The 19950-nt window shown below is 33.9% G+C and overlaps 1 protein-coding gene across 2 annotated transcripts in view; it reads right to left on the reverse strand.

The window, feature by feature from the left end:
• LOC126812095 (RUN and FYVE domain-containing protein 2) overlaps positions 1-19742 on the reverse strand; it is an 86047-nt gene extending 66305 nt beyond the window's left edge. The window contains exons 1-9 of one of the 2 annotated variants that reach the window (XM_050538328.2): positions 19584-19742; positions 13118-13288; positions 11984-12101; positions 10947-11051; positions 9948-10071; positions 9188-9255; positions 8351-8425; positions 7638-7809; positions 4488-4604 (exon numbers count right to left, since the gene is read on the reverse strand). In XM_050538328.2, the coding sequence (XP_050394285.2) occupies positions 4488-4604; positions 7638-7809; positions 8351-8425; positions 9188-9255; positions 9948-10071; positions 10947-11051; positions 11984-12101; positions 13118-13288; positions 19584-19710 (1077 nt within the window). In that variant the 5' untranslated portion in view covers positions 19711-19742. Of the gene's footprint in view, positions 1-4487; positions 4605-7637; positions 7810-8350; positions 8426-9187; positions 9256-9947; positions 10072-10946; positions 11052-11983; positions 12102-13117; positions 13289-15888; positions 16381-19583 lie in introns of those variants that run through there. The other variant, XM_050538329.2, reaches the window with a different exon arrangement.
• Positions 19743-19950: the final 208 nt, after the last annotated feature.

A 19950-nucleotide genomic window follows, 5' to 3' on the forward strand; every position in this document is an offset into this window, starting at 1 on the left:
TTCAGGTTTCAGCAAAATCGGATAAAAATTGTGACCTCTATAGGGTCCACAACCATGATATACCATATTTTTACGCTATTTGAGAACAAACGGCGGCCATTTTGTCTGTCAGTTTTGGGCCGATTTTCACGAAATTCGAACTCAACCGTCTTTAGGGTTTAACGGTGATATAATAATACGTTTTTTTAAATCGGATAAAAATTATGACCTCTATAGGGTCCACAAGCCAAAAAACGTGTTTTTATGTACAATCAGGGGCCATAATTCAGGAAGTTACGGTCCAATATGCACGAATATCGAAGGGAACCGAGATCTTTGGGTTATAAACTTACATTCCAAGTTTCAACAAAATCGGATAAAAATTGTGACCTCTACAGTGTTCACAAGCCAAAAACGTGATTTTTCGTACAATCAGGGGCCATAATCCATGAAGTTACGGTCCGATAGATGCCAATATCGAAAGGAACCGAGATCTTAGGGTGATAAACCTATATTTTAAGTTTCATTGAAATCGGATAAAAATTGTGACCTGTAGACTGTTCACAAACAATTGTGGACGGACGGACGGACGGGGGCGACGACAATATACGTCCACATGAAAATGTGGGCGTATATAGAAGATACTTACCCAATGTAACTGAGTTTATTTTTATGGATAATATTTTATGGATTATGGATAATATCTTCTAGATATTATATGGGTCATGGATAATATTTTATGGATTTTGGATGATATTTTATGAATAATATATCTTTTAATGTAAAGCTAAAAAAATATGTATTTTCTTGATTTTTATTTTGTGGATAATGTGCCTTTTGTTGAAAGTACTACATAACACCATTAAGCTTGGGGAATAGTTTTATTTCTTCTTCAACAAATTAATAATTGGTAATTAAATTTTAATTTGTTTTGGGGTACAGTGACCATTTTAGACTGTACTTCTCTTAAATATGTTAATGCCTGTTTCGTAGTGATCTGGTTTGCTGACCTATACTATGGAATAGTTTCTTCTTTTTCTTTTAATGTGGTTAGTATGTGACTTATACCTCCTTTAATTAGAGAGGGAGAGAGAGACAAAGAGAGAGACAGAGAGAGAGAGACAGAGAGGAATGTTTAACATCCACTCGACACAAACTAGGTCATTTTGGGACAAACATATGGTTTAATTTTATTTCAATAATTCGCTTGAGCGAAGGTGTCTTTAGCAGTGGGAGTAAACCGGAGGACGTGGAGAAAACCAATGTCCAATCTCGTGAGTTTTCTCCAGGTCCTCCGGTTTCCTCCCACTGCTAAAGACCCCTACGCGCAATCGAATTATTGAAATAAAATTAAACCATACATTGGTCCCGAAATGACCTAGTTTGTGTCGAGTGGACGTTAAACCCCATTTCTCTATCTCTCTCCTTTAATTGATTTTAACTGACAGTGTGTACGCATTTGTTTAGTTTTCCACAGTATCAGACAGCAATCCTTATCATTTTGAAACAAACTGTATTTTATATTAGAAGCCATATTTCTTAGCGTGTCATGTTACAAGTCATATAAATAATATCCGAGTATAACAACTACAAAACAAAAAGCAACAAAAAAATATACACATTTTACAACTATGTTGCATAAATATACATAGACATTTTCTAGATTTTAAGCCTCAAGCGGTGGACACACTAGCCGAATGATTCAGGCGAATCAAACGGCGTTAAAATTTGCCTAGTGTGTCCACTGTCATTCGGCCGAATGATTCGCCCGAATTAAATATGTTTGATATATTCGCCCAGTGTATCCGCTTCGCCGAAGCATTCAGCCGAATGTAGAATTCATTAGCCAATCACCATTCATATTGAGAAGTTACATGATTGTTTGAAGATGTTGTCAGTGCCATGTTTAATCACGTGACGTGAAAGGTGATGCAATCGACTGGTGAATTGGGCGAAGCATTCACCTAGTGTGTCCACCCATTCGGCCCGATTGATTTGACCGATCGATTGGGCCCGAATGATTTGGCTAATGTGTCCACTGTTAAACACAAAGGCTAGTTTCCGTCTTTCAAATACAATAAAATCTTTATCAAGATCTGATGACCTATCACAAGATGAACTTCAGTTGTTTTGACAGCATTAACTATAGGATAACACAAGGTACACTTTTATAGATACACAATTATTGAGTTTGATACTAAGCGACGTTTCGACGAGGATACTCACGATATTCATACAACACAAGGTACAATTTTATGGATACACAATTACTGAATTTAATACTAAGCGAAGTTTCGACGGGGATACTCTCATCTTTATTAAACTCAGTAATTGTGTATCCAAAAAATTGTACCTTGTGTTAATATGTTCAATTACTAAATGCCAATCAAAGAAGATACATGATTATATTTTGAATGGGGGTTATGTTTTTTTAAAATAATAATTGAATATATATTTATGAATCACCTTATCTTGCGTTCACTAACATATAATAAGCCAACGTGTATGTGTTGACAAGACTAGAATCAAATTCTTTAAAGAGAATTGTTTCGTTTTTTTTATCGTAGTAGAAAAATTAAAATATCTCGGCCTGTGCTTTGGCTTTAATGACTAGAAGAAACTACTAAATAAATAAATAAATAATGCACACAAAAATATACATTGTATACAGGCCTCAAAATAATTATCCATCAACGACAAATTTTAAAGGAATATTGTCAGCGATATTTCCTAGCCTGATCATCATCAATCGAACTAATAACTAACATGTGGACAATTAACCCTTTAGGACCTGATAAATACCATCTACCCATGTTCTTTGAAAAAAATCAGATCTTTTTGTACATCGAGCGTTGTAGTTCAATTTTGCAACCACCTGCCTCAAATTGCCCAAGTACAGGTCCCGGTTTCCCAAAACATTCTCAGACTTATTTATTTATTTATTTAAAATATAGCTTTTGATAAAACTTTTGTTGTTTTAATGTATCTAATACATCAATAAGAAACTATGTCCAAAGTTTTGTGTTTCTGGATCAAAGATATTTCACATAAACTTAAGTCTCAGAAGGCTTTGTGAAACCGGGGCCAGAACTGTGGTCCTTAAAAAGTTCACGGCTATTTACGTTAACTCAAGCATTTTGAAAGCAGTAGTTTCCAGCGGTTCTGAGTGGTCCAAGAGCTAAAGGGTTAAAGTAACTATTATTAGAAGGAAGGCAAACATTTCAACAATCACAAGACGGTATGTGTATAATCCATTATAATGTTATGATGAACGATGAATTTGCATAAAATATTCATAAATATATATTTTTTTACGCCTAAATTAGAACCACATCTAATTAAATAACATCTGAACTAAAGCATGATTATGATAACATGTATATAAGAATATCAATAACAAAGTCTAAGTGCACATGTAACAGGGCAATTTCTACGTGCAAAATCTTGGCAGGTGATTCAATTAAAGATACATTATGGGAGATTAGATAAAGAGCTGACAGTTCTCACTATAATAGTCGAACAGCAAATCGGAACCTAACCCAATAAACATTGCAGGCTAGTGATGCCATCAAGAGTTGATTATGGTTTGGATAAGTTAATTAATGTCTAATTAATAATTTGGATAACATTTCAGGCCTAAAGAAAGACCTGTAATAGGCAGATTTAGCTCTTCCGTAATGTATCTTTAATGAATTACATAACCTGAGTCAGGAAAGATTGTTCTACTTCTATGACAATATGATTAAAATATAGATCTATATTTCGTTTCGTTTTTTTATACTTTTGATGGCCTACACTACATGAAGGTCTGACCAGTTGTAATGGGAGGTCGCGTCAGAGGTCATACGAGCGGCTTTTGACCCTATGACATTGATTAATCAATCAGCGTTGACATTTCTAGTTGTTTGCCCACAGTTCCGTGCAGAGCACGCCAAGAACTTGCCGTAACAGATCATTTCATTGGCTCATTCCTCACATCAACTAGAATGCCTGTTATATAACAACACTTCCAGATCCTAGTGTAGTAGAGACAAATAAAACGAAATTTTGAACTATAAAAAACGAAACGAAATAGGATCTGTGTTTTAATCAGATTGTTTTTAGAAGATCAACTATTTTCTCTACCTCACAGACTCTAACTTTTTTTTACCTCTTCTTTAAATTTAAACAATTAACAATGGGATGTATGAAAAGGCAATCAGCATAACTGTTGTCATGAGCATAATTATCACACAGTTTATTTTTCACCAATCATTATCATGGTAATCTTTACAAAACAGTCTCAATCACAAGGACCAAAGCTAAAATATATTTTTCATTGGCTAATAGAGTTTAAATCCCAGAATACTTTTAAACTTTTAGCCAATGAAAAGTCAATATACTAAACGGCTTAGAACAATTTTAGCCAATGAAATAGCCATTTACTTGTCTTTCTTCGGAGATGATTTTTTAGTACTGTCTTTTTTATCTGTTTTCACAGCACTCTTGTGCTTTTTTGGACTACTTACTAAACGTAGTTGTGTTTCTTCTTCCAGTTTTTGTTTAACTTCTGAGTACATGCTATCAAGTCCAGCTCGATTTGTTTCATATGTTTGTCGTTCTGTAGCTATGTCTTGTTTTGTGGCCTGAAAATTCAAATAAGTAAAAAATATATAATTCAACTGACATACATTATGCAAGAGCTAAATTTGCCTATTGCAAGTACTTGCAAGTCTTTCTTTAGTCCTGAAATAATGTTACCTAAGCTATTAATTAGACATTAATTAACTTATCCAGACCATAATCAACTCTCGATGTCATCGCTAGCCAGCAATATTTAGCAGATTGGAATACATTTTTTGAAAAATAATTAAAAGTAAAAATTGATAATCGAGACTTTGTTTTTTATCGTACTGACTTTAGTAATGATGATCAAGGCTAGCCTAAAATTCAAAAGTTAATATCGTGGTTCAGAGTGAAGCAATTATAGCGAGAACTGTTCACCCTTTATCTAATCTCCCATTATGTCCCTTTAATGTCTTGGAATGTGAAATGAGGGGTTGTTAATCCCTTGTAAACTGCAATATTGGTTAAGTTGTATCTCTAATTATTAGCCCTAAAATGGTTCAGTTATCATAATTCAGTATTTGAAAGCTGTTGTTTAACCCTCTCCCTGTAAATTATACATCTATTTGTTTATAAATTATCAGTTGTTTTTTTTTGTCATGCTTCCTGTAAATCATACTTCTATATTTGTTATTTATCATGATTACTTATTAAGAGTGTATCCGCGAGAAGATCATGCAAAAATCGAAAAAAATTGCTAAGATGGGGGTCGGAAGTTTTTTATCAAACTTATGGTATGACACCCCCTAGGGGCAAGAGGTAACATGCTGAAGTGGTTACAGTCTGATGTCGCTCTAAAGGACTGTACAGGAATTATTCATTTTATGGGTAAAATTGCGGTTTTCACATGTGTATTTATCACCTTTTTTAAGCACAGACTGCATTTTATGGTGGAATAGCAACCTTCTAATTTTGACCCTGTCTGATAAAGCGGGTGGTCAACTTCTACCCCAGCACTAATTTGAAAAAAAAAATCAGTACATACTAATTTCGTGTGGACTTGTTTTAGGGTACCATATTCACATTGTCCTTATAGTGCAGAAAAAGATACACTGTAACTTTTTCTTTCATGGTCGCAAGTAGAATTTCTTTGGATGGTTTTGAAGTGCTAAGCACATAGTATCCATAGGTGTAAAAAAAATGACCGGAATGCAACATACTTAAAAAATACAGCTTATTGAAAAGTGCTAAAAATAAGCTTTTGTGATACATTTTTTTGCAAATTTAATTAGAGAAATAAAATTTTTGGCTTTTATACGTTTTCATCATATCCATAGCCATTATTTGTACCATGCTGTACTCTATATAAGTGTGTATTTGTATTTATTGTATATTTGGTATTGTCGTATTGTCCCTTTAACATATTTGTTGTATTGTCTCTTTAAGATTTCATTTTCAAACAAGTTACCGAAAATGGCTACAAAATGTTTAATTTCAGAGCATGTTTCCACTATTCATTTTGGGACACATCCAATAATTTCTACAATACAGAAATGTGGAAGCTTAAATATTAACGGCAACGAAGCCTAATTGCGTCGAAGTGGATGACATTGAACAGTGTAGTATGGTAGCTACAGCTCTCGGGCACCGTCAGCTGCACCTTCAGGGCCGGATTTAGAATAAGAGAGTCCCTAGGCAAACCCCCTGAACAGGGCCCATGACATGGACCTTAGGGCCCTGGGACAAGCAACTCGTTGAGAGGGTGGGTCGGGGGAAGTCATTCGGTTGGTGGTTCGAATCTCACTTTTAGGTGAATTTTTCATTTTCGTTGGATTATTTTATTTAAATTAATGTCTGTTTGAGAGTAATGGATATGTTTGTTAAGATTGAGCACGTCGAAACTCCAATGGAAGATCGTGGACAACTGCAGAAGTCAATTCCCGTTGACGCCAGATGAGCCATGAACGATTACAGGCCTTTGAAAGTATTTTTTTTCAAGATATTTTTATAATACAGATACTAATGTATTTTAGGGCTGGTAGTAAACACCATATGAATGAAAAGGAAAATAAATTGTTAGGTTTTTTTTATCTACTACGGTTAATTATCTCCAAAATAGGGAAATTACAGGTTAATTTCATGGGTTATTGTTTCCTTTACCTAGTTTTTGTCAAGTCGATTCCGGTCATTTTTATTTTTTGTATCAAATGTTGGGAGGTTGCTTGTTCACGTGAGCATAATTTTTTTAAACCCATCCCATGAAAGAAGTAGCTATAGGGCGTCAAACTTTGGGTGACGAAAAATGGGGAATTTAGACAGGCCTTGATATCCAGTCCGTATACAGATCTTGTTCGCCAGAAGTTAATATTGTGTAACAGCACTGAGTCATCGATAAACTGTGTGAGTTTGGTCTTTCTGCTATGTATAGTAAAGGTGTAAGGACTTGCCAAAGTTGGTATTTGAGAAAAGAGAGATTTTGGCAATTTCACCATATGAAAAATGTTTTTTTAATTTTCGCATACAGGAATTGAAAGATTTATCTAATATTGCACATTTATGTTTTTTGGGACTATCCCAACTTATAGACCAAATTTGGTCAAAATCTGTGATTGAAGCCTTAGCACCTTCTGCATGGTTTTCTCGCGGACACGCTCTTAATCAGCTTTTGTTTTACCCTCCCTCCTGTAATTTATACTTATATTTACTTATTAATCAGCTCTTGTTTTACCCTCCCTATCGTAAATCATACTTCTTTTTGATTTTCAAGATTACTTACTATCAACTTTTGTTTTATCCTCCCTCCTGTAAATCATACCTCTTTTGTTTCTGAAGATTACTTACTATTAGCTTACTATCAGCTTTTGTTTTACCCTCCCTCCTGTAAATCATATTATTATTTGTTTATCATGATAACTCTTTCATCAGATTTTGTTTACCCTCCCTCCTTTAAATCATACAGCTATTTATTTCTCATACAGCTATTTGTTTATCATTATTACTTATTAATTAGCTTTTGTTTTACCCTCCCTCCTGTAAATCATACTATCATTTATTCATTATGATTACTGATCATTAATCAGCTTTTGTTTTATCCTCCCTCCTGTAAATCATACCTCTATTTGTTTATCATGATTTAATAATAAGCCATTGTTTTCTGACTGTAATGCTTCATTTTGTTCTTGTAACATTAAGATTTGATTTTTTGCAATGGCTAAATCTTCCTTCATTAATGCATTGGTTGTCTGGAATTGTTCAAGTTTTTGTTGTAAATTTGCTACAGTGGCACTGAAAAGAACAAACAAAATATTAACTTCTAAAATCACCACAAATAAAGTACAGATACCATTACAACAAACATCATGTTTCATTCGGACAAAGCAGTTTAATTTTTAGTTCATGGGGGTCCTGCTAAAAAAATATTTCGCTTAAAATCTAAAAACATAAAAATTTGAATTAAACTAAAAGCTTTCAAAAAGAGCAATCTAATATTTTTGTCTTCAAGAAACGAGAGATAGAGAGAGAGAAATGGGGTTTAACATCCACTCGACACAAACTAGGTCATTTTGGGACTAACACATGGTTCATTTAGCAGTGGGAGGAAACTGGAGGACCCAGAGAAAACCCACGAGTTTGGACTGGCAACCCTATTCTGAGAATTTTCGACCGATCTGAGGGTCTAAGACACTTTTCTTTGCCAGGTCTATAGTCCTGCACCACTGACAAGGGGACCAACTCATCAAGCCACTGTGGTTCCTGAAAACTATGTAAAATTCGTAATATGGGTAGAATAATCTGTTTTAAAAAGGTTTCATATCAGAATTCTTACTTTAAATGTCGGTTTAATTCTTCAAGATAGTTTTTTTGGTCTAATATTGTTGCCATTTTAGCATTGCCATGAGAACTGAAACACACATAAAAAAAAGAAACAACTATAAGAAATGAAATGAAATGAAATGAAATGGGGTTAACGTCCTACTGTTCTGCTCCGAACTGGGCTAATGAAGACGGGCATACGCCATACAGTGTGCTATGAGAGAAATTTTGCCCAGGTAAGGGCACTATGGCCTACTTGTATATCGTATTTCCAACTGCCAAGGGATCTTTTATGAGCATGCCAATGTATACATGGGACTGTGTTTTTTTGTCCCATCTTAAAGACTAGACAGCTGTACTCATCCTGCACCACTGATAAGGGGGAAACCAAGCCGGAAAATAGCAATGAACTTTCTCAGCCAACACAAGGACTAGCCACCGTGGCTCCACACAACTAACAGAATTAATCTGATTTGCTCGATATAAAAAGTTTTACACATAGCCAGGCCCCAAGTTCGCAAAGAATTCTCAGACTTAAGTTTAGAATTTACTCAAAATTGTTCGCATTATGTTAACTAAAATACAGCCCTTTATAAAACTTTTGTTGTTTTAATGTATCAAATAGATCAATAAGAATCTATTTTCAGGTTTGAACATAGCCTTAAAGTTCTAACAATAACAAGCTACGATACCACGATTCATTGACTCAGGGACATAAAAAAAATTTAAAATGTATGCATACACTGTTTTGTGTACATCCTAATAAAAAGCAGTTGATTAGACAACCTATAATTTTTTTACAGCCCTGGGTTAATTTTGTTCTATCTCTTTAAAATAAATGAAATCTTACTTGTCATCTTCTTCAGCAGAATTATTAAAATTTCCTTTTAAATATAAACTAAAATCTATAACACCCATCTGTAAACAAAAAAATATTACCCTTTCTTTATTGTAAAACAATAACTTGTGTTATGTACTAATAATCTATTTTGAGAGAGAGAGAGAGAGAGAGAGAGAGAGTTGAACGATCCACTACACACACAAACCAGGTCATTGGATTCAAATATATTTCAATAATTTGCTCCCGCATAGGGGTCTTTAGCAGTATGAGGAAACTGTAGGACCCAGAGAAAACCTGAAATCTATTTTTGAACTACTAGTATTATATAAGTAAAACAGAAAAAAATGTTCATAAAAACTAGAGATAACACGAAATGGGGTATAATGTCCTACTGTTCTGCTCCAACTGGGCTAATAATGAAGATAGGCATTTGTCATACTGTGTGCTATGAGAACAATTTTGCCCGGTGCAGCGGATGACCTCCTCTTATATAGAATTCCAACTGCCAAGTTATTTTTTACATGCACACCAATGTATACACCAGAACTCAGATTTTTGCTCATACGAATGACTAGACAGCTGTCCTTGTCAAGCCCTCCCCGTCCTGCACCACTGACAAGGGGGAAACCACGTCAGAAAATCCTGATGAACTTTCTCGGCCAATGCAGGGATCGAACACGCGAACTCCAAGCTAGCGAGCCAGCGTCTTACCAACTTAGCCACCGTGGCTCCTCGTAAAAACTAGGCAATATAAATAAACAGATCTTACTGGTTGGTCCAAATCTTCTCCTTTTATACACATATTACAATCAATAACATTTAATCCAACTAATAAACCAGCTAACACCATTCCTTCTTCTTCCATTAAAAATGCACCGGGTTCATAAAATTCACTGGAATATAAAATACAACAAGTTAAAAATGTACCAGGCTCATCATACTCCTCGCAGTGTTTCATTTGATTAGAGCTAATCCTACATAACACTGTTGTAATGGAAGCAAATTTCTGTTTCAAATTATGACTGGAGTGTAATTCTATTTCTTAAACATGCATTATGCAAGAGCTAAATCTGCCTATTTCAGGTCTTTCTTTAGGCCTGAAATGTTATCTAAATTATTAATTAGACATTAATTAACCTATCCAGGCCATAATCAACTCTAGATGGCAGCGCTAGCCTGCGATCTTTAGTGGATTGTAAGCCGATTTACTGCATAACTTTCCTTCTCTATTAAACGATTAAATGGATAATCGAGACTATGCTGTTTCTTGTACTGACTTTAGTAATGATGACCGAGGCTTATGGGAATTTCAGTCGCTTAGTTCTCGGTTCATAGTGGATCAATTTGAATGAAATTTTCACCAAATTGCCTTTACATTATCTAGTTTTTAATTATTATAGTGAGAACTGCAAACTCGTTACCGAATCTCCCATAATGTATCTTTAAATTACCTAAATTTGAACTTGCATTCTTCAGGAACATGAATTAAACTGTGCTTCTTTTTTCTTGTAGGGGGTGGGGGCAAATAAAAAAAAAAGTTCTTGATAGCTCTTCACAAATCCGTTTCGTTCAGCATTAAATTTTGGAATTATAAACCAAAATAAAATTGTTATGGAACTGAAATGGATATTTATTTATTTGTCAAGACCCTTAAAGAATGGGAGTTAGTCCCGTAATGACCTAGTTTGTGTCGAGTCGTAGCTCTCTATGTTTCTGTCCCTCTCTCTCATGGAGTAGATTAGTTTTATTGAGCGAAATTAAAATTTACCTAAGAAGTGGATCTTTGTGTTCTATAACAAGTTTGAAATAATCAGCCAATTTTTTCTGCATCAATGCCAGTCTAATCCAACATCTGGCTCGACCCAATGGTGATCTAAAATAACAAGATATTCAAAAATCAAAGAATAGCATTATTTTAAAACTAAAATGGAATAAATTAGACCAGAATGAATCATATCTACATGTATAAATGGACCATAGATTTTGTCATCTCAAAGCTAATACAAATTGACATGAAATGGAGTTTAACGTCCTACTGTTCTGTTCTGCATACGCCATGCAATATTCTATGAGGGAAATTTTGCCCGGACAGCGGCACTACGGCCTACTCTTATTCCAACTGCCAAGGGGATCTTTTACGTGCATGCCAATGCGTACATGGGACCTCGTTTTTTCATCCCATATGAACGACTAGACAGCTGTCCTTGTTAGGCCCTCCATCCAGCACCACTGACAAGGGGAAACCGCACTGGAAAATCCTGATGAACTTTATCGGCCGGGAGCGAACCAGCAACCTCCAGGCTAGCAAGCCAGCATCTTACACACTTAGCCACTGTGACTCCCAAAGCTAAATACACAGAAAACCATAATTTTTCTTTTTAAAAAATACAAAGTCAGAATACATTGGACCTTAGCCTTTCCCACAGAATAATGTTATTTTTTTTCTAAAATATAAAAACTAATAACACAGAATGGTTTTAAAAAAAAAAAAAAAAGAATAAATGAAATCTGAATGGATATTGTTTATATACCGGTGAGGACCACAGAAATTTCCATCTCACACTGTCACAACTAATTACACTGAACCAATCCCAGAATATCATGGTTCTTTTTTTTCTGTTGGACAGCCATGTTTACATTTACTCTTCATCAATTCCAACTATAATAATTTCTTTTATCTACGTGTCAATAGGTACAAAGGTGTGCCAATAGGTACACAGGTGTACCTTGATTTTTTGACCAATTGCAAGCATAATATATGTATTGTGAAGGTGATAACTGACAATTATAATCATTTTTACTTACTTTATATCAGACATGTCCCGAACACTGGTAGTTATCTCCCCTGCTTCAGGTGCATATTTTTCTATTTTTTCCAACACAGCCCAAAACTCATGTTTATCACGTAATATTCCCTTCTTGGCTAGAAAATAGAATAATAATCAATTTCACTGTTAAAGCTACATAACATTTAAGACTACACATGTTCAAAAATATTTTGATTCAATTACATGTACATGTTAATTGTTGTCCATTCAAAGGTTACATTGGTTTTTATCAATATTACACTGACATCTTTAGGTTCCCTTACACAAATAAAGTTATGTAACTATACTTTTATCTTTTTCTTACAAGCCAAAACTTTGTTAATTAGTCAACCATTTGATTATTATTATCAAGACTCTGTGTCTTTATATCAAAGCAACAAGACCTGCGGATATTCATTTGTTGGACACCTACATTATGGTCTTCTGGCCCTTTCACTCAGTAAATGGCAAGGTACAATTTCTAGGCCGGGGGACTGTACAGCGCAGTGGACACGTTTACAGCTGGCCCCCAGTTCCATTCACTTGATTTGATACTTGTTTATTTTTTGCAATGTCTATGTATTCTGTCTTGTCCGAGGGTTCATCTTGTAGGTTTTGTTTTGGTATGTAGTGTGGTCCTCCTGCACTTACTATTACAGCATAAAATGGGTTAGGTTGTTTTATTTTTAAGAGCATGCTCCAAGAAGAACACAAAGATAAGCAAGTATGTGGAACCAGTTCCTGCAATCTGATTCAAACACAGATCCTATTTTGTTTCCCTTTTATAGTTCAAACTTTCGATCTGGCAGAGTTGTTATATGACCCATGTTCTGGATGATGTGAGTGGTTAGCCAATGAAATGATCTGTCACAGAGGGTTCTTGGCGTGAGGTGCACGGAACTGTGGGTAACCCACTCGAAACATCAAAGCTGATTGGTTAACAAAATGTTAATCAAATAGGTTCAAAAGCCACTTGTATGACCTCTGACGCGACCTTCTACAACCGGTCAGATCTTCATGTAGTCCATCGACAGTAGAAAAAAAACAAAATGAAACTACATATGGATCTGTATTTTAATCAGATTGCAGTTCCTACTTCAAAGATAAGCATATCATGTGAACATAAACTTACGTTTAAGACCGTTTCGTAACACATGTTCCAAGACAACAAAAAACTGCTGTAATGGCACGTGATCATCATCTAACATCCGACCATGAGCTAGAGACGAATCTATTAATTCTTTTATAATCAGTTTACAGACATTTAATAAATTACATCGCTCTATTGTTTTCGGGTCACGTTCTGAAATAAAATACAATAGATCTATAAAATATCAATCATGAATATTAATACATATTAATCAACGTCAAAGAAGACAAATAAGGATCATGAATTAACTGAGTTGTTTGGGAAATATGAAAAGGATTCATGTCTTCTAGTAATAAATCAACTGATCAGATCAGAATTGAAATTAATATCCTTTCCAAGATTATTTTAATTTCAAATTTAATTGGTTTCTTTTTTTATAAGCCCTACGGACTACTGAAGGGGCCTACCAACTACTGAAGGGGCCTACCGACTACTGAAGGGGATGACTGAGTTTTCTTCCAGGGAGTGCTCACACAAATATTCTGCTATGAAATTTTAAAGACATTCATTCAATGAATCAACTTATATTGAAAAATAAACAAACCGGTCGAATATTCGATTAGAATAATGATTTAGAATATTCAAATAGAATTAAAATAATGATTTAGAATATTCAAATAGAATTAAAACAATGATTTAGAATATTCAAATAGAATTAAAATAATGATTTAGAATATTCAAATAGAATTAAAATAATGATTTAGAATATTCAAATAGAATTAAAATAATGATTTAGAATATTCAAATAGAATTAAAATAATGATTTAGAATATTCAAATAGAATTAAAATAATGATTTAGAATATTCAAATAGAATTAAAATAATTATTTAGAATACTCCAATAATAAATTCTGCATTCGATGCGACCACTACTTTCAGAGCTAATGTTCTCACCCTATATATCCCCTTTGCTGGGTCACACTAGTGGATTTATCATTTAAATCCTCTCGGTTTTTGTGGTCACACAGTAAGTAGTGACACACTTTTGGTCATGTGACACAGCAGTATTGTAAATAAGTCTTTTCTCATGTTTATTGTAATCTTGAGATTAAATCGACCAAAGCATGCTTTGGCGGTTGAAATAAAAAAATAATTTTTTTTGTTTCGGCTCGATTGTGTTTAGAGCCAGACATCTTGAGGAAGTGCGCACTTGCATTTGATTGGTCAATAAATAGGACAAACCCAACATGAATAGGACTTGTCCTAAACCTAAGGATTTATCCAATGGCCAGACAATCTATAACCTCTCGGATAAATTTTCCAATTCTCATGAGAGGATCTAACTTATGGATATAAATTCTCTGATTAAATCCACTAGTGTGACTTGGCCTTTAACCTACATGTACATCACACATCACCCTTACATTTGAATGACAACATTGTTTACACTGAAAGAAACTAATGTCAATCTCAGCCTATTAATGTGGAAGCCAAAAATTGATTACAGCCAAAGGAATAAATCTGATATTCAGTATAAAGGAATAAAAACAAAACCCAAACAATTCTAATAAGATGGCTTTTTGTGTTATCTGATTGTATACATTACACACAATCTGGCTGAATTACAACAATCTCTAAGATCTTAAGATTCCAGGAATACATTTACATATTACATGGTTTTGAAATGAAGCCAAGTCTAAAAGACTGCAGTTTAAAAACACAAAAAAACAAAATACTTTCCAGTTTAAATTTTCAGTGATGGAGGGCAACCATGTGAAATACACAATCTTCCTTTCTTCCGATACCCAATATATAGAAGAGTTTAGAAAGGGGTTGGGGCTTTGTTAACATTAGGTAAAAAAAGTAAAGATTAAGCTATTTATTATGTAGGCCTACTGCCATTGGCATATTTTCCGTCGATATTAATTAGGCTTAACCCTTGTTAATGACCAAACTCGCAAAGTTGGGGTGGGGGGGGGGTATGCATGAGTTGTTTTAGGGGATTGAAGGGAAAGCGTATTACAGTTTTAATTTTAATAATCAAATTTGTAAATGGCGGATAATAAAATCGATACTTGAAAAGAAAAACAAAAAAAAACATTAGGTAAACGATTTGTGTAGATAAAAGAAACAAATAAAGGGGTTTTCCAGGAATATGAGAATATTTAAGACATAAATATCAGAGAGAGAGAGAGAGAGAGAGATATGGGGTTTAAGGTCCACTCGACACAAACTAGGTCATTTCGGAACTAACACATGGTTCAATTTTATTTCAATAAATCGCTTGTGTGTAGGGGTATTTAGCAGTGCGAGGCAACTGAAGGACCCAGAGAAAATCTACCAGGTTGGACAGGCAACCCTACTCCTTGGCATGTACAACTGGGGAATCGAAACCCCGCCAGTTGACTCAATAACAGACCTTATGATACAGCGTGCACGTGTTAACCATTCGGTCACCCAAACCCCCATGTGCCAGAAAAAATGACAGCCACCAAAGGGATTGTGCCTGACAGAGACTGAAGTTTGTGACAGGTACCTTATTTTCAGGTTTGAACATCGTCATCCCCTCCCCATTTAAGCCATAAATATCACATATTATTACACCAATATGTCATATTATAAGCCTACAAATATGATAGAATAATAATAAGCTTAAACTAATGACAGAAATAAATACAGTACAAAGGTCAATGAAATGATAAAAAGATCAATAGTGCACACTGTGATACATGAATATCAATAATAACATGTTAATAGTTATAATGTTTATAGGACTAAATAATGTGACATTTAATGATGTCATCATCACTTACCATCTTCTATAACCTCTGGCTGTAATGTTAACTGAACATCACTTAATTCCTTTAAACACAGCCAATCTCCATCCACGGACACACGGAAATTACACAAATATATCGTCTCCTCCGCCATGTGGAATTACGACCACACGCCAATATGGCTTCTATATAAGCTTATGTACCTGTCTGACAGACAGACGTCCAGGCAAATGAATGCCAGCTTCGCGGATTTCACATCTCAAATTTAACTATTTTTTCTCCCAACCAGCATAACTGGCTACCTCAGTATTTAAATTATCAACCAGTTATTTCAGAAATAACTAAGAATCACTAATAATTATAGGAAAATTCCAGTAAATTCTGAAATGCCTGCATGCAATGGATTCCACTGGTTATTATTGATTCTTGGATCTCTAACACACACACACACACACTATGATTATACCATATGTAGGTCACATTAATTAATTATTACTGTTGTATCTCCTTAGTTAAAATGGTTGACAACATATGTGAATTTGTTTATAAATTAAAATGAAAAATGTAATTCAAGTAAATATATAATTATATTTTATTTTTTTTGCTATCAGGATGTGTGATTGTGATTTTTTTTGTTTAGTTGGGTATTACATAGGCAAAGGGAGATAACTCCAATTAAGTTAATCGAGAAAATAACAGAAAAGTCATGCCTGGGTGTCAAAATTAAATCTTATATATCATATCAAATAAAATGAGTTTTTATTAAATTCTAACTTTCTTTGACACATAATATATAAGGATAATCACTTATTTTTTTTATCATAAATAATTTAAAGGAACTAACTTAATCTTTAACAAAGTTGTAAAATCATGTTTATTGCTTTATTTTGTGCCCTAACCTTGATAATATTTTGTTAGATTGAAATACTCTGAAAGAAAACAAAACAAAAGGGTCTAAATTTCTTTCATAAATAAGTCATGACAGCAAAAAGGAACAAACAAATAAAAATATAATACTGGTACTTTAAAAATGCTTGATTGCGTGCATTTTGTTTATATTTCTGACATTTGATTGTAGGGGAGGGGTTAGGGTATCTCTCCAGTAACCACACTAAAATTATCCTATCAGTAGATTTTTATTTAATATTTGGACATAGCTAATGTATGAGAATAATGAATTAATGAATTACATTTTCGCTTTTTAAGAACATGAGGAGCTTTTTTTTAACATTGTAATGCATATACCTTTTCAGATATATCACGATTAATGCCAGCCCCTGAGACATAAATGGTTACAAAAAAAAACATTCTCCCTTCAATGTATGGTACTACTTAAATCCAAAGCTCACTATAATAGGCACTTCCTGCCCAAATCTGATCAATGTAGAACAGGCCTACATACATGTATGTACAGTAATTAATCTCTATAATTCTGTTTACTTTCCAGATCTAATCAGATCAATGCCCCCTTTATCCATTCAAAAACATAAATAAGAATACCCAGTGTGGTTGGATAGAATTACCCAGTAGATTTATTATTTGAGTGAAAGAGTGCAGAATGCTTATGCGGATTTATGTGTATCTTTAGCTAGATCTATTTGTTATGGCCAGCCCAATTTTTGTCAACGTCGTTGAGATGTAAATAAGGTTAGGGCACGTGATTGTTAGCAAGATTGTAGGTTAGGGTTAGGGTAAGCACTGGGGCTAGGTCCAGTGTTAGGATTAGGGTTTGGATTAATTAGCGCTAGCCCTGTTTACATCACATGACATATGACAAAAAATTGAGCTGGCCTTATCATTTAGCACTAACCATGTATCTTTTGCAAATCGCTGATGTATGTGTATCCACTCCAAAATGCATAGGCTTATTTTTATTAATAAAATAAAAAAACACATGGCATCTTAAAACAATTTAAAACTGCATAACTGAAATCAAATCATGGAAATCTTTACTTAATAGGTTTTTACATCCAACCAGACGTTAAAAAGTTAAATAGATTTCCCTGACATTTTTTCTTCTTTCACTCAAGAATAAGTTTAGTCATATCCTGGTGGAAGGATGTGGAATATTTAACTATCTTGCTATGGCTGAAAGGTGATTTATATGACTGACTTGTAGAGAGTAATTTTATTTAATTTTCAGTAACTGAACTTCTTACTCATATATCAACTCCCTGATGTATACTTAATTAATCCTTTTCAAAATGATTGTAATGTAATAATCAACAACAAATGGAAGTTTATTAGACAATTATAAATTTGTACGTCATTACAGTCAATAACGGCTGATTTCACACATCTATATCATTTTCCTCTGTTTAACATTAGTCCATAGCATTGTGGAGTATCGACACGTTTTTCAAGAAGAAAATGATCACTTATCATTGTGGATTGAGCATAGCCATTTAAAACATTGAATTAAAGTAATGTTAAATAAATAGTAATGTTTATATGTATTTTACTGGAATATTTTACAGAAACAAATAATTACATCCAGCTGTTTCATGAATATAGTTTTCAGGGTCGATATAGACAAAAACTGAGAAAGGAATTTGTCGAGGTCAGAGTTAATAACAAAATGTTGTCTTGCACATAGTGCGAAGTCATGTGTTGACATTCAGTTTATTACAGTTATTTTAGAATCTGAATATGTAAGCTTACATTTTTTCATGACAGGTCTCCAATATTGAAGATCGATGCATTGGTCTTTTATTTAAAGCACGATTTGGGTAATTTTTTATATTTGGCAGATTCCACTCGGATTCTGATGTCATAATTTTTTTGAATCTTCGAAACGTTATGCAAAGCAGTCAGAGATTCATCAGAATAGAAAAATTTGATATTGATATGGATCAATATATAAGAAGTTTATCTGTATATCTATTGTGGATCATGTGTGATATGGTTGGTGTTGGATGATGATCGAAGATTAGCAGGTTCTAGTTACTGGAGCGACAAGCATACAAAGCCTGCAGACGTAATAACAATAATAATCATCAAATTGAATAGCACTGAGTGTTCCAGCTAATAAGCTCCTCCTGGACTCTCTTTACAATTAAATAACGTAAAACAATAAGTTTAAAACATTAAAAAATTAAAAGGTCAACATGTTCACAGTTTAAAAAGTTCCGTTTTAAGATTCTTTTTAAAAAAAGGAACATTAGGGGTGTTTATTACATGACCATGTAACTCATTCCATACTTTAGCAGACGCGTAAACAAAGGCTTGTTTAACAGTTTTAGTTTTTACTGTAGGAACATGAAGTGAAGTGAGTTTTTATCTTGTATCATTGGTATCCCGTACCGTGTGCCACACTGGGAACTGTGAAATAATCATATAATGTCTGCAGATTTGATGTGTTTTTATCATATGTTGTTAAATACAATATCCACAAAAGTATGCTAGATCCTATTCATGTGACATGTTGTACATATCCTGTACTAGAACTTTTTTGTGTTGTTTGTTTTTAGTTGTTGTTTTATTCATATTTTGGGAGTTTTTAATGTCATTTAGATACCTATCCCCCTGGTGTCTTTTATTCATCCATTCAGCAAACATACAACTTAGATAGAGTAAATGCATCTTACCTTCCGGCTTAGAATAGATTAGTAAAAGAAAGAGCAATGCCAGAGATAACATTATGTATTACGAAAATAATTCGTCTGCTAAATTTCTGCTGGTCATCAACAGTGAAAAATCACTGCAATAACCAACAAATATTAGTGACCTACTTTGATATCTAGGGTTTATTATGACTGGTTTTGGTTTCTCATCTTTAGGTGGTTCTTTGGGAGCTATGACAGGGCTAGGCCACTCTTCAGTTTTAGATGCATTGGCCAATTCTTCCTGCAAGCTCATCCCTCCCCCTGACAAAACTTCTGAAGTCGCCATTTTTTAGCCTCAAACAAAATTGTTTCAAAACAAAACAAGTCATTAATTAATTCTGAAAATACCTATTTATTTCTAATTGATTTCTATATAAATGGATACATAAATGTATAAAAGGACAAAAAAACTCAACGTACAATATTATTTTAACGTAATTTAGCATTTTATTAATCTCGGAAGATTCGTCAAGTTGCGAGATGTCGTCTGCAA

Source organism: Patella vulgata, chromosome 2 (genome assembly GCF_932274485.2).
Source record: "Patella vulgata chromosome 2, xgPatVulg1.2, whole genome shotgun sequence".
In the NCBI taxonomy this organism is placed as follows: domain Eukaryota; kingdom Metazoa; phylum Mollusca; class Gastropoda; family Patellidae; genus Patella; species Patella vulgata.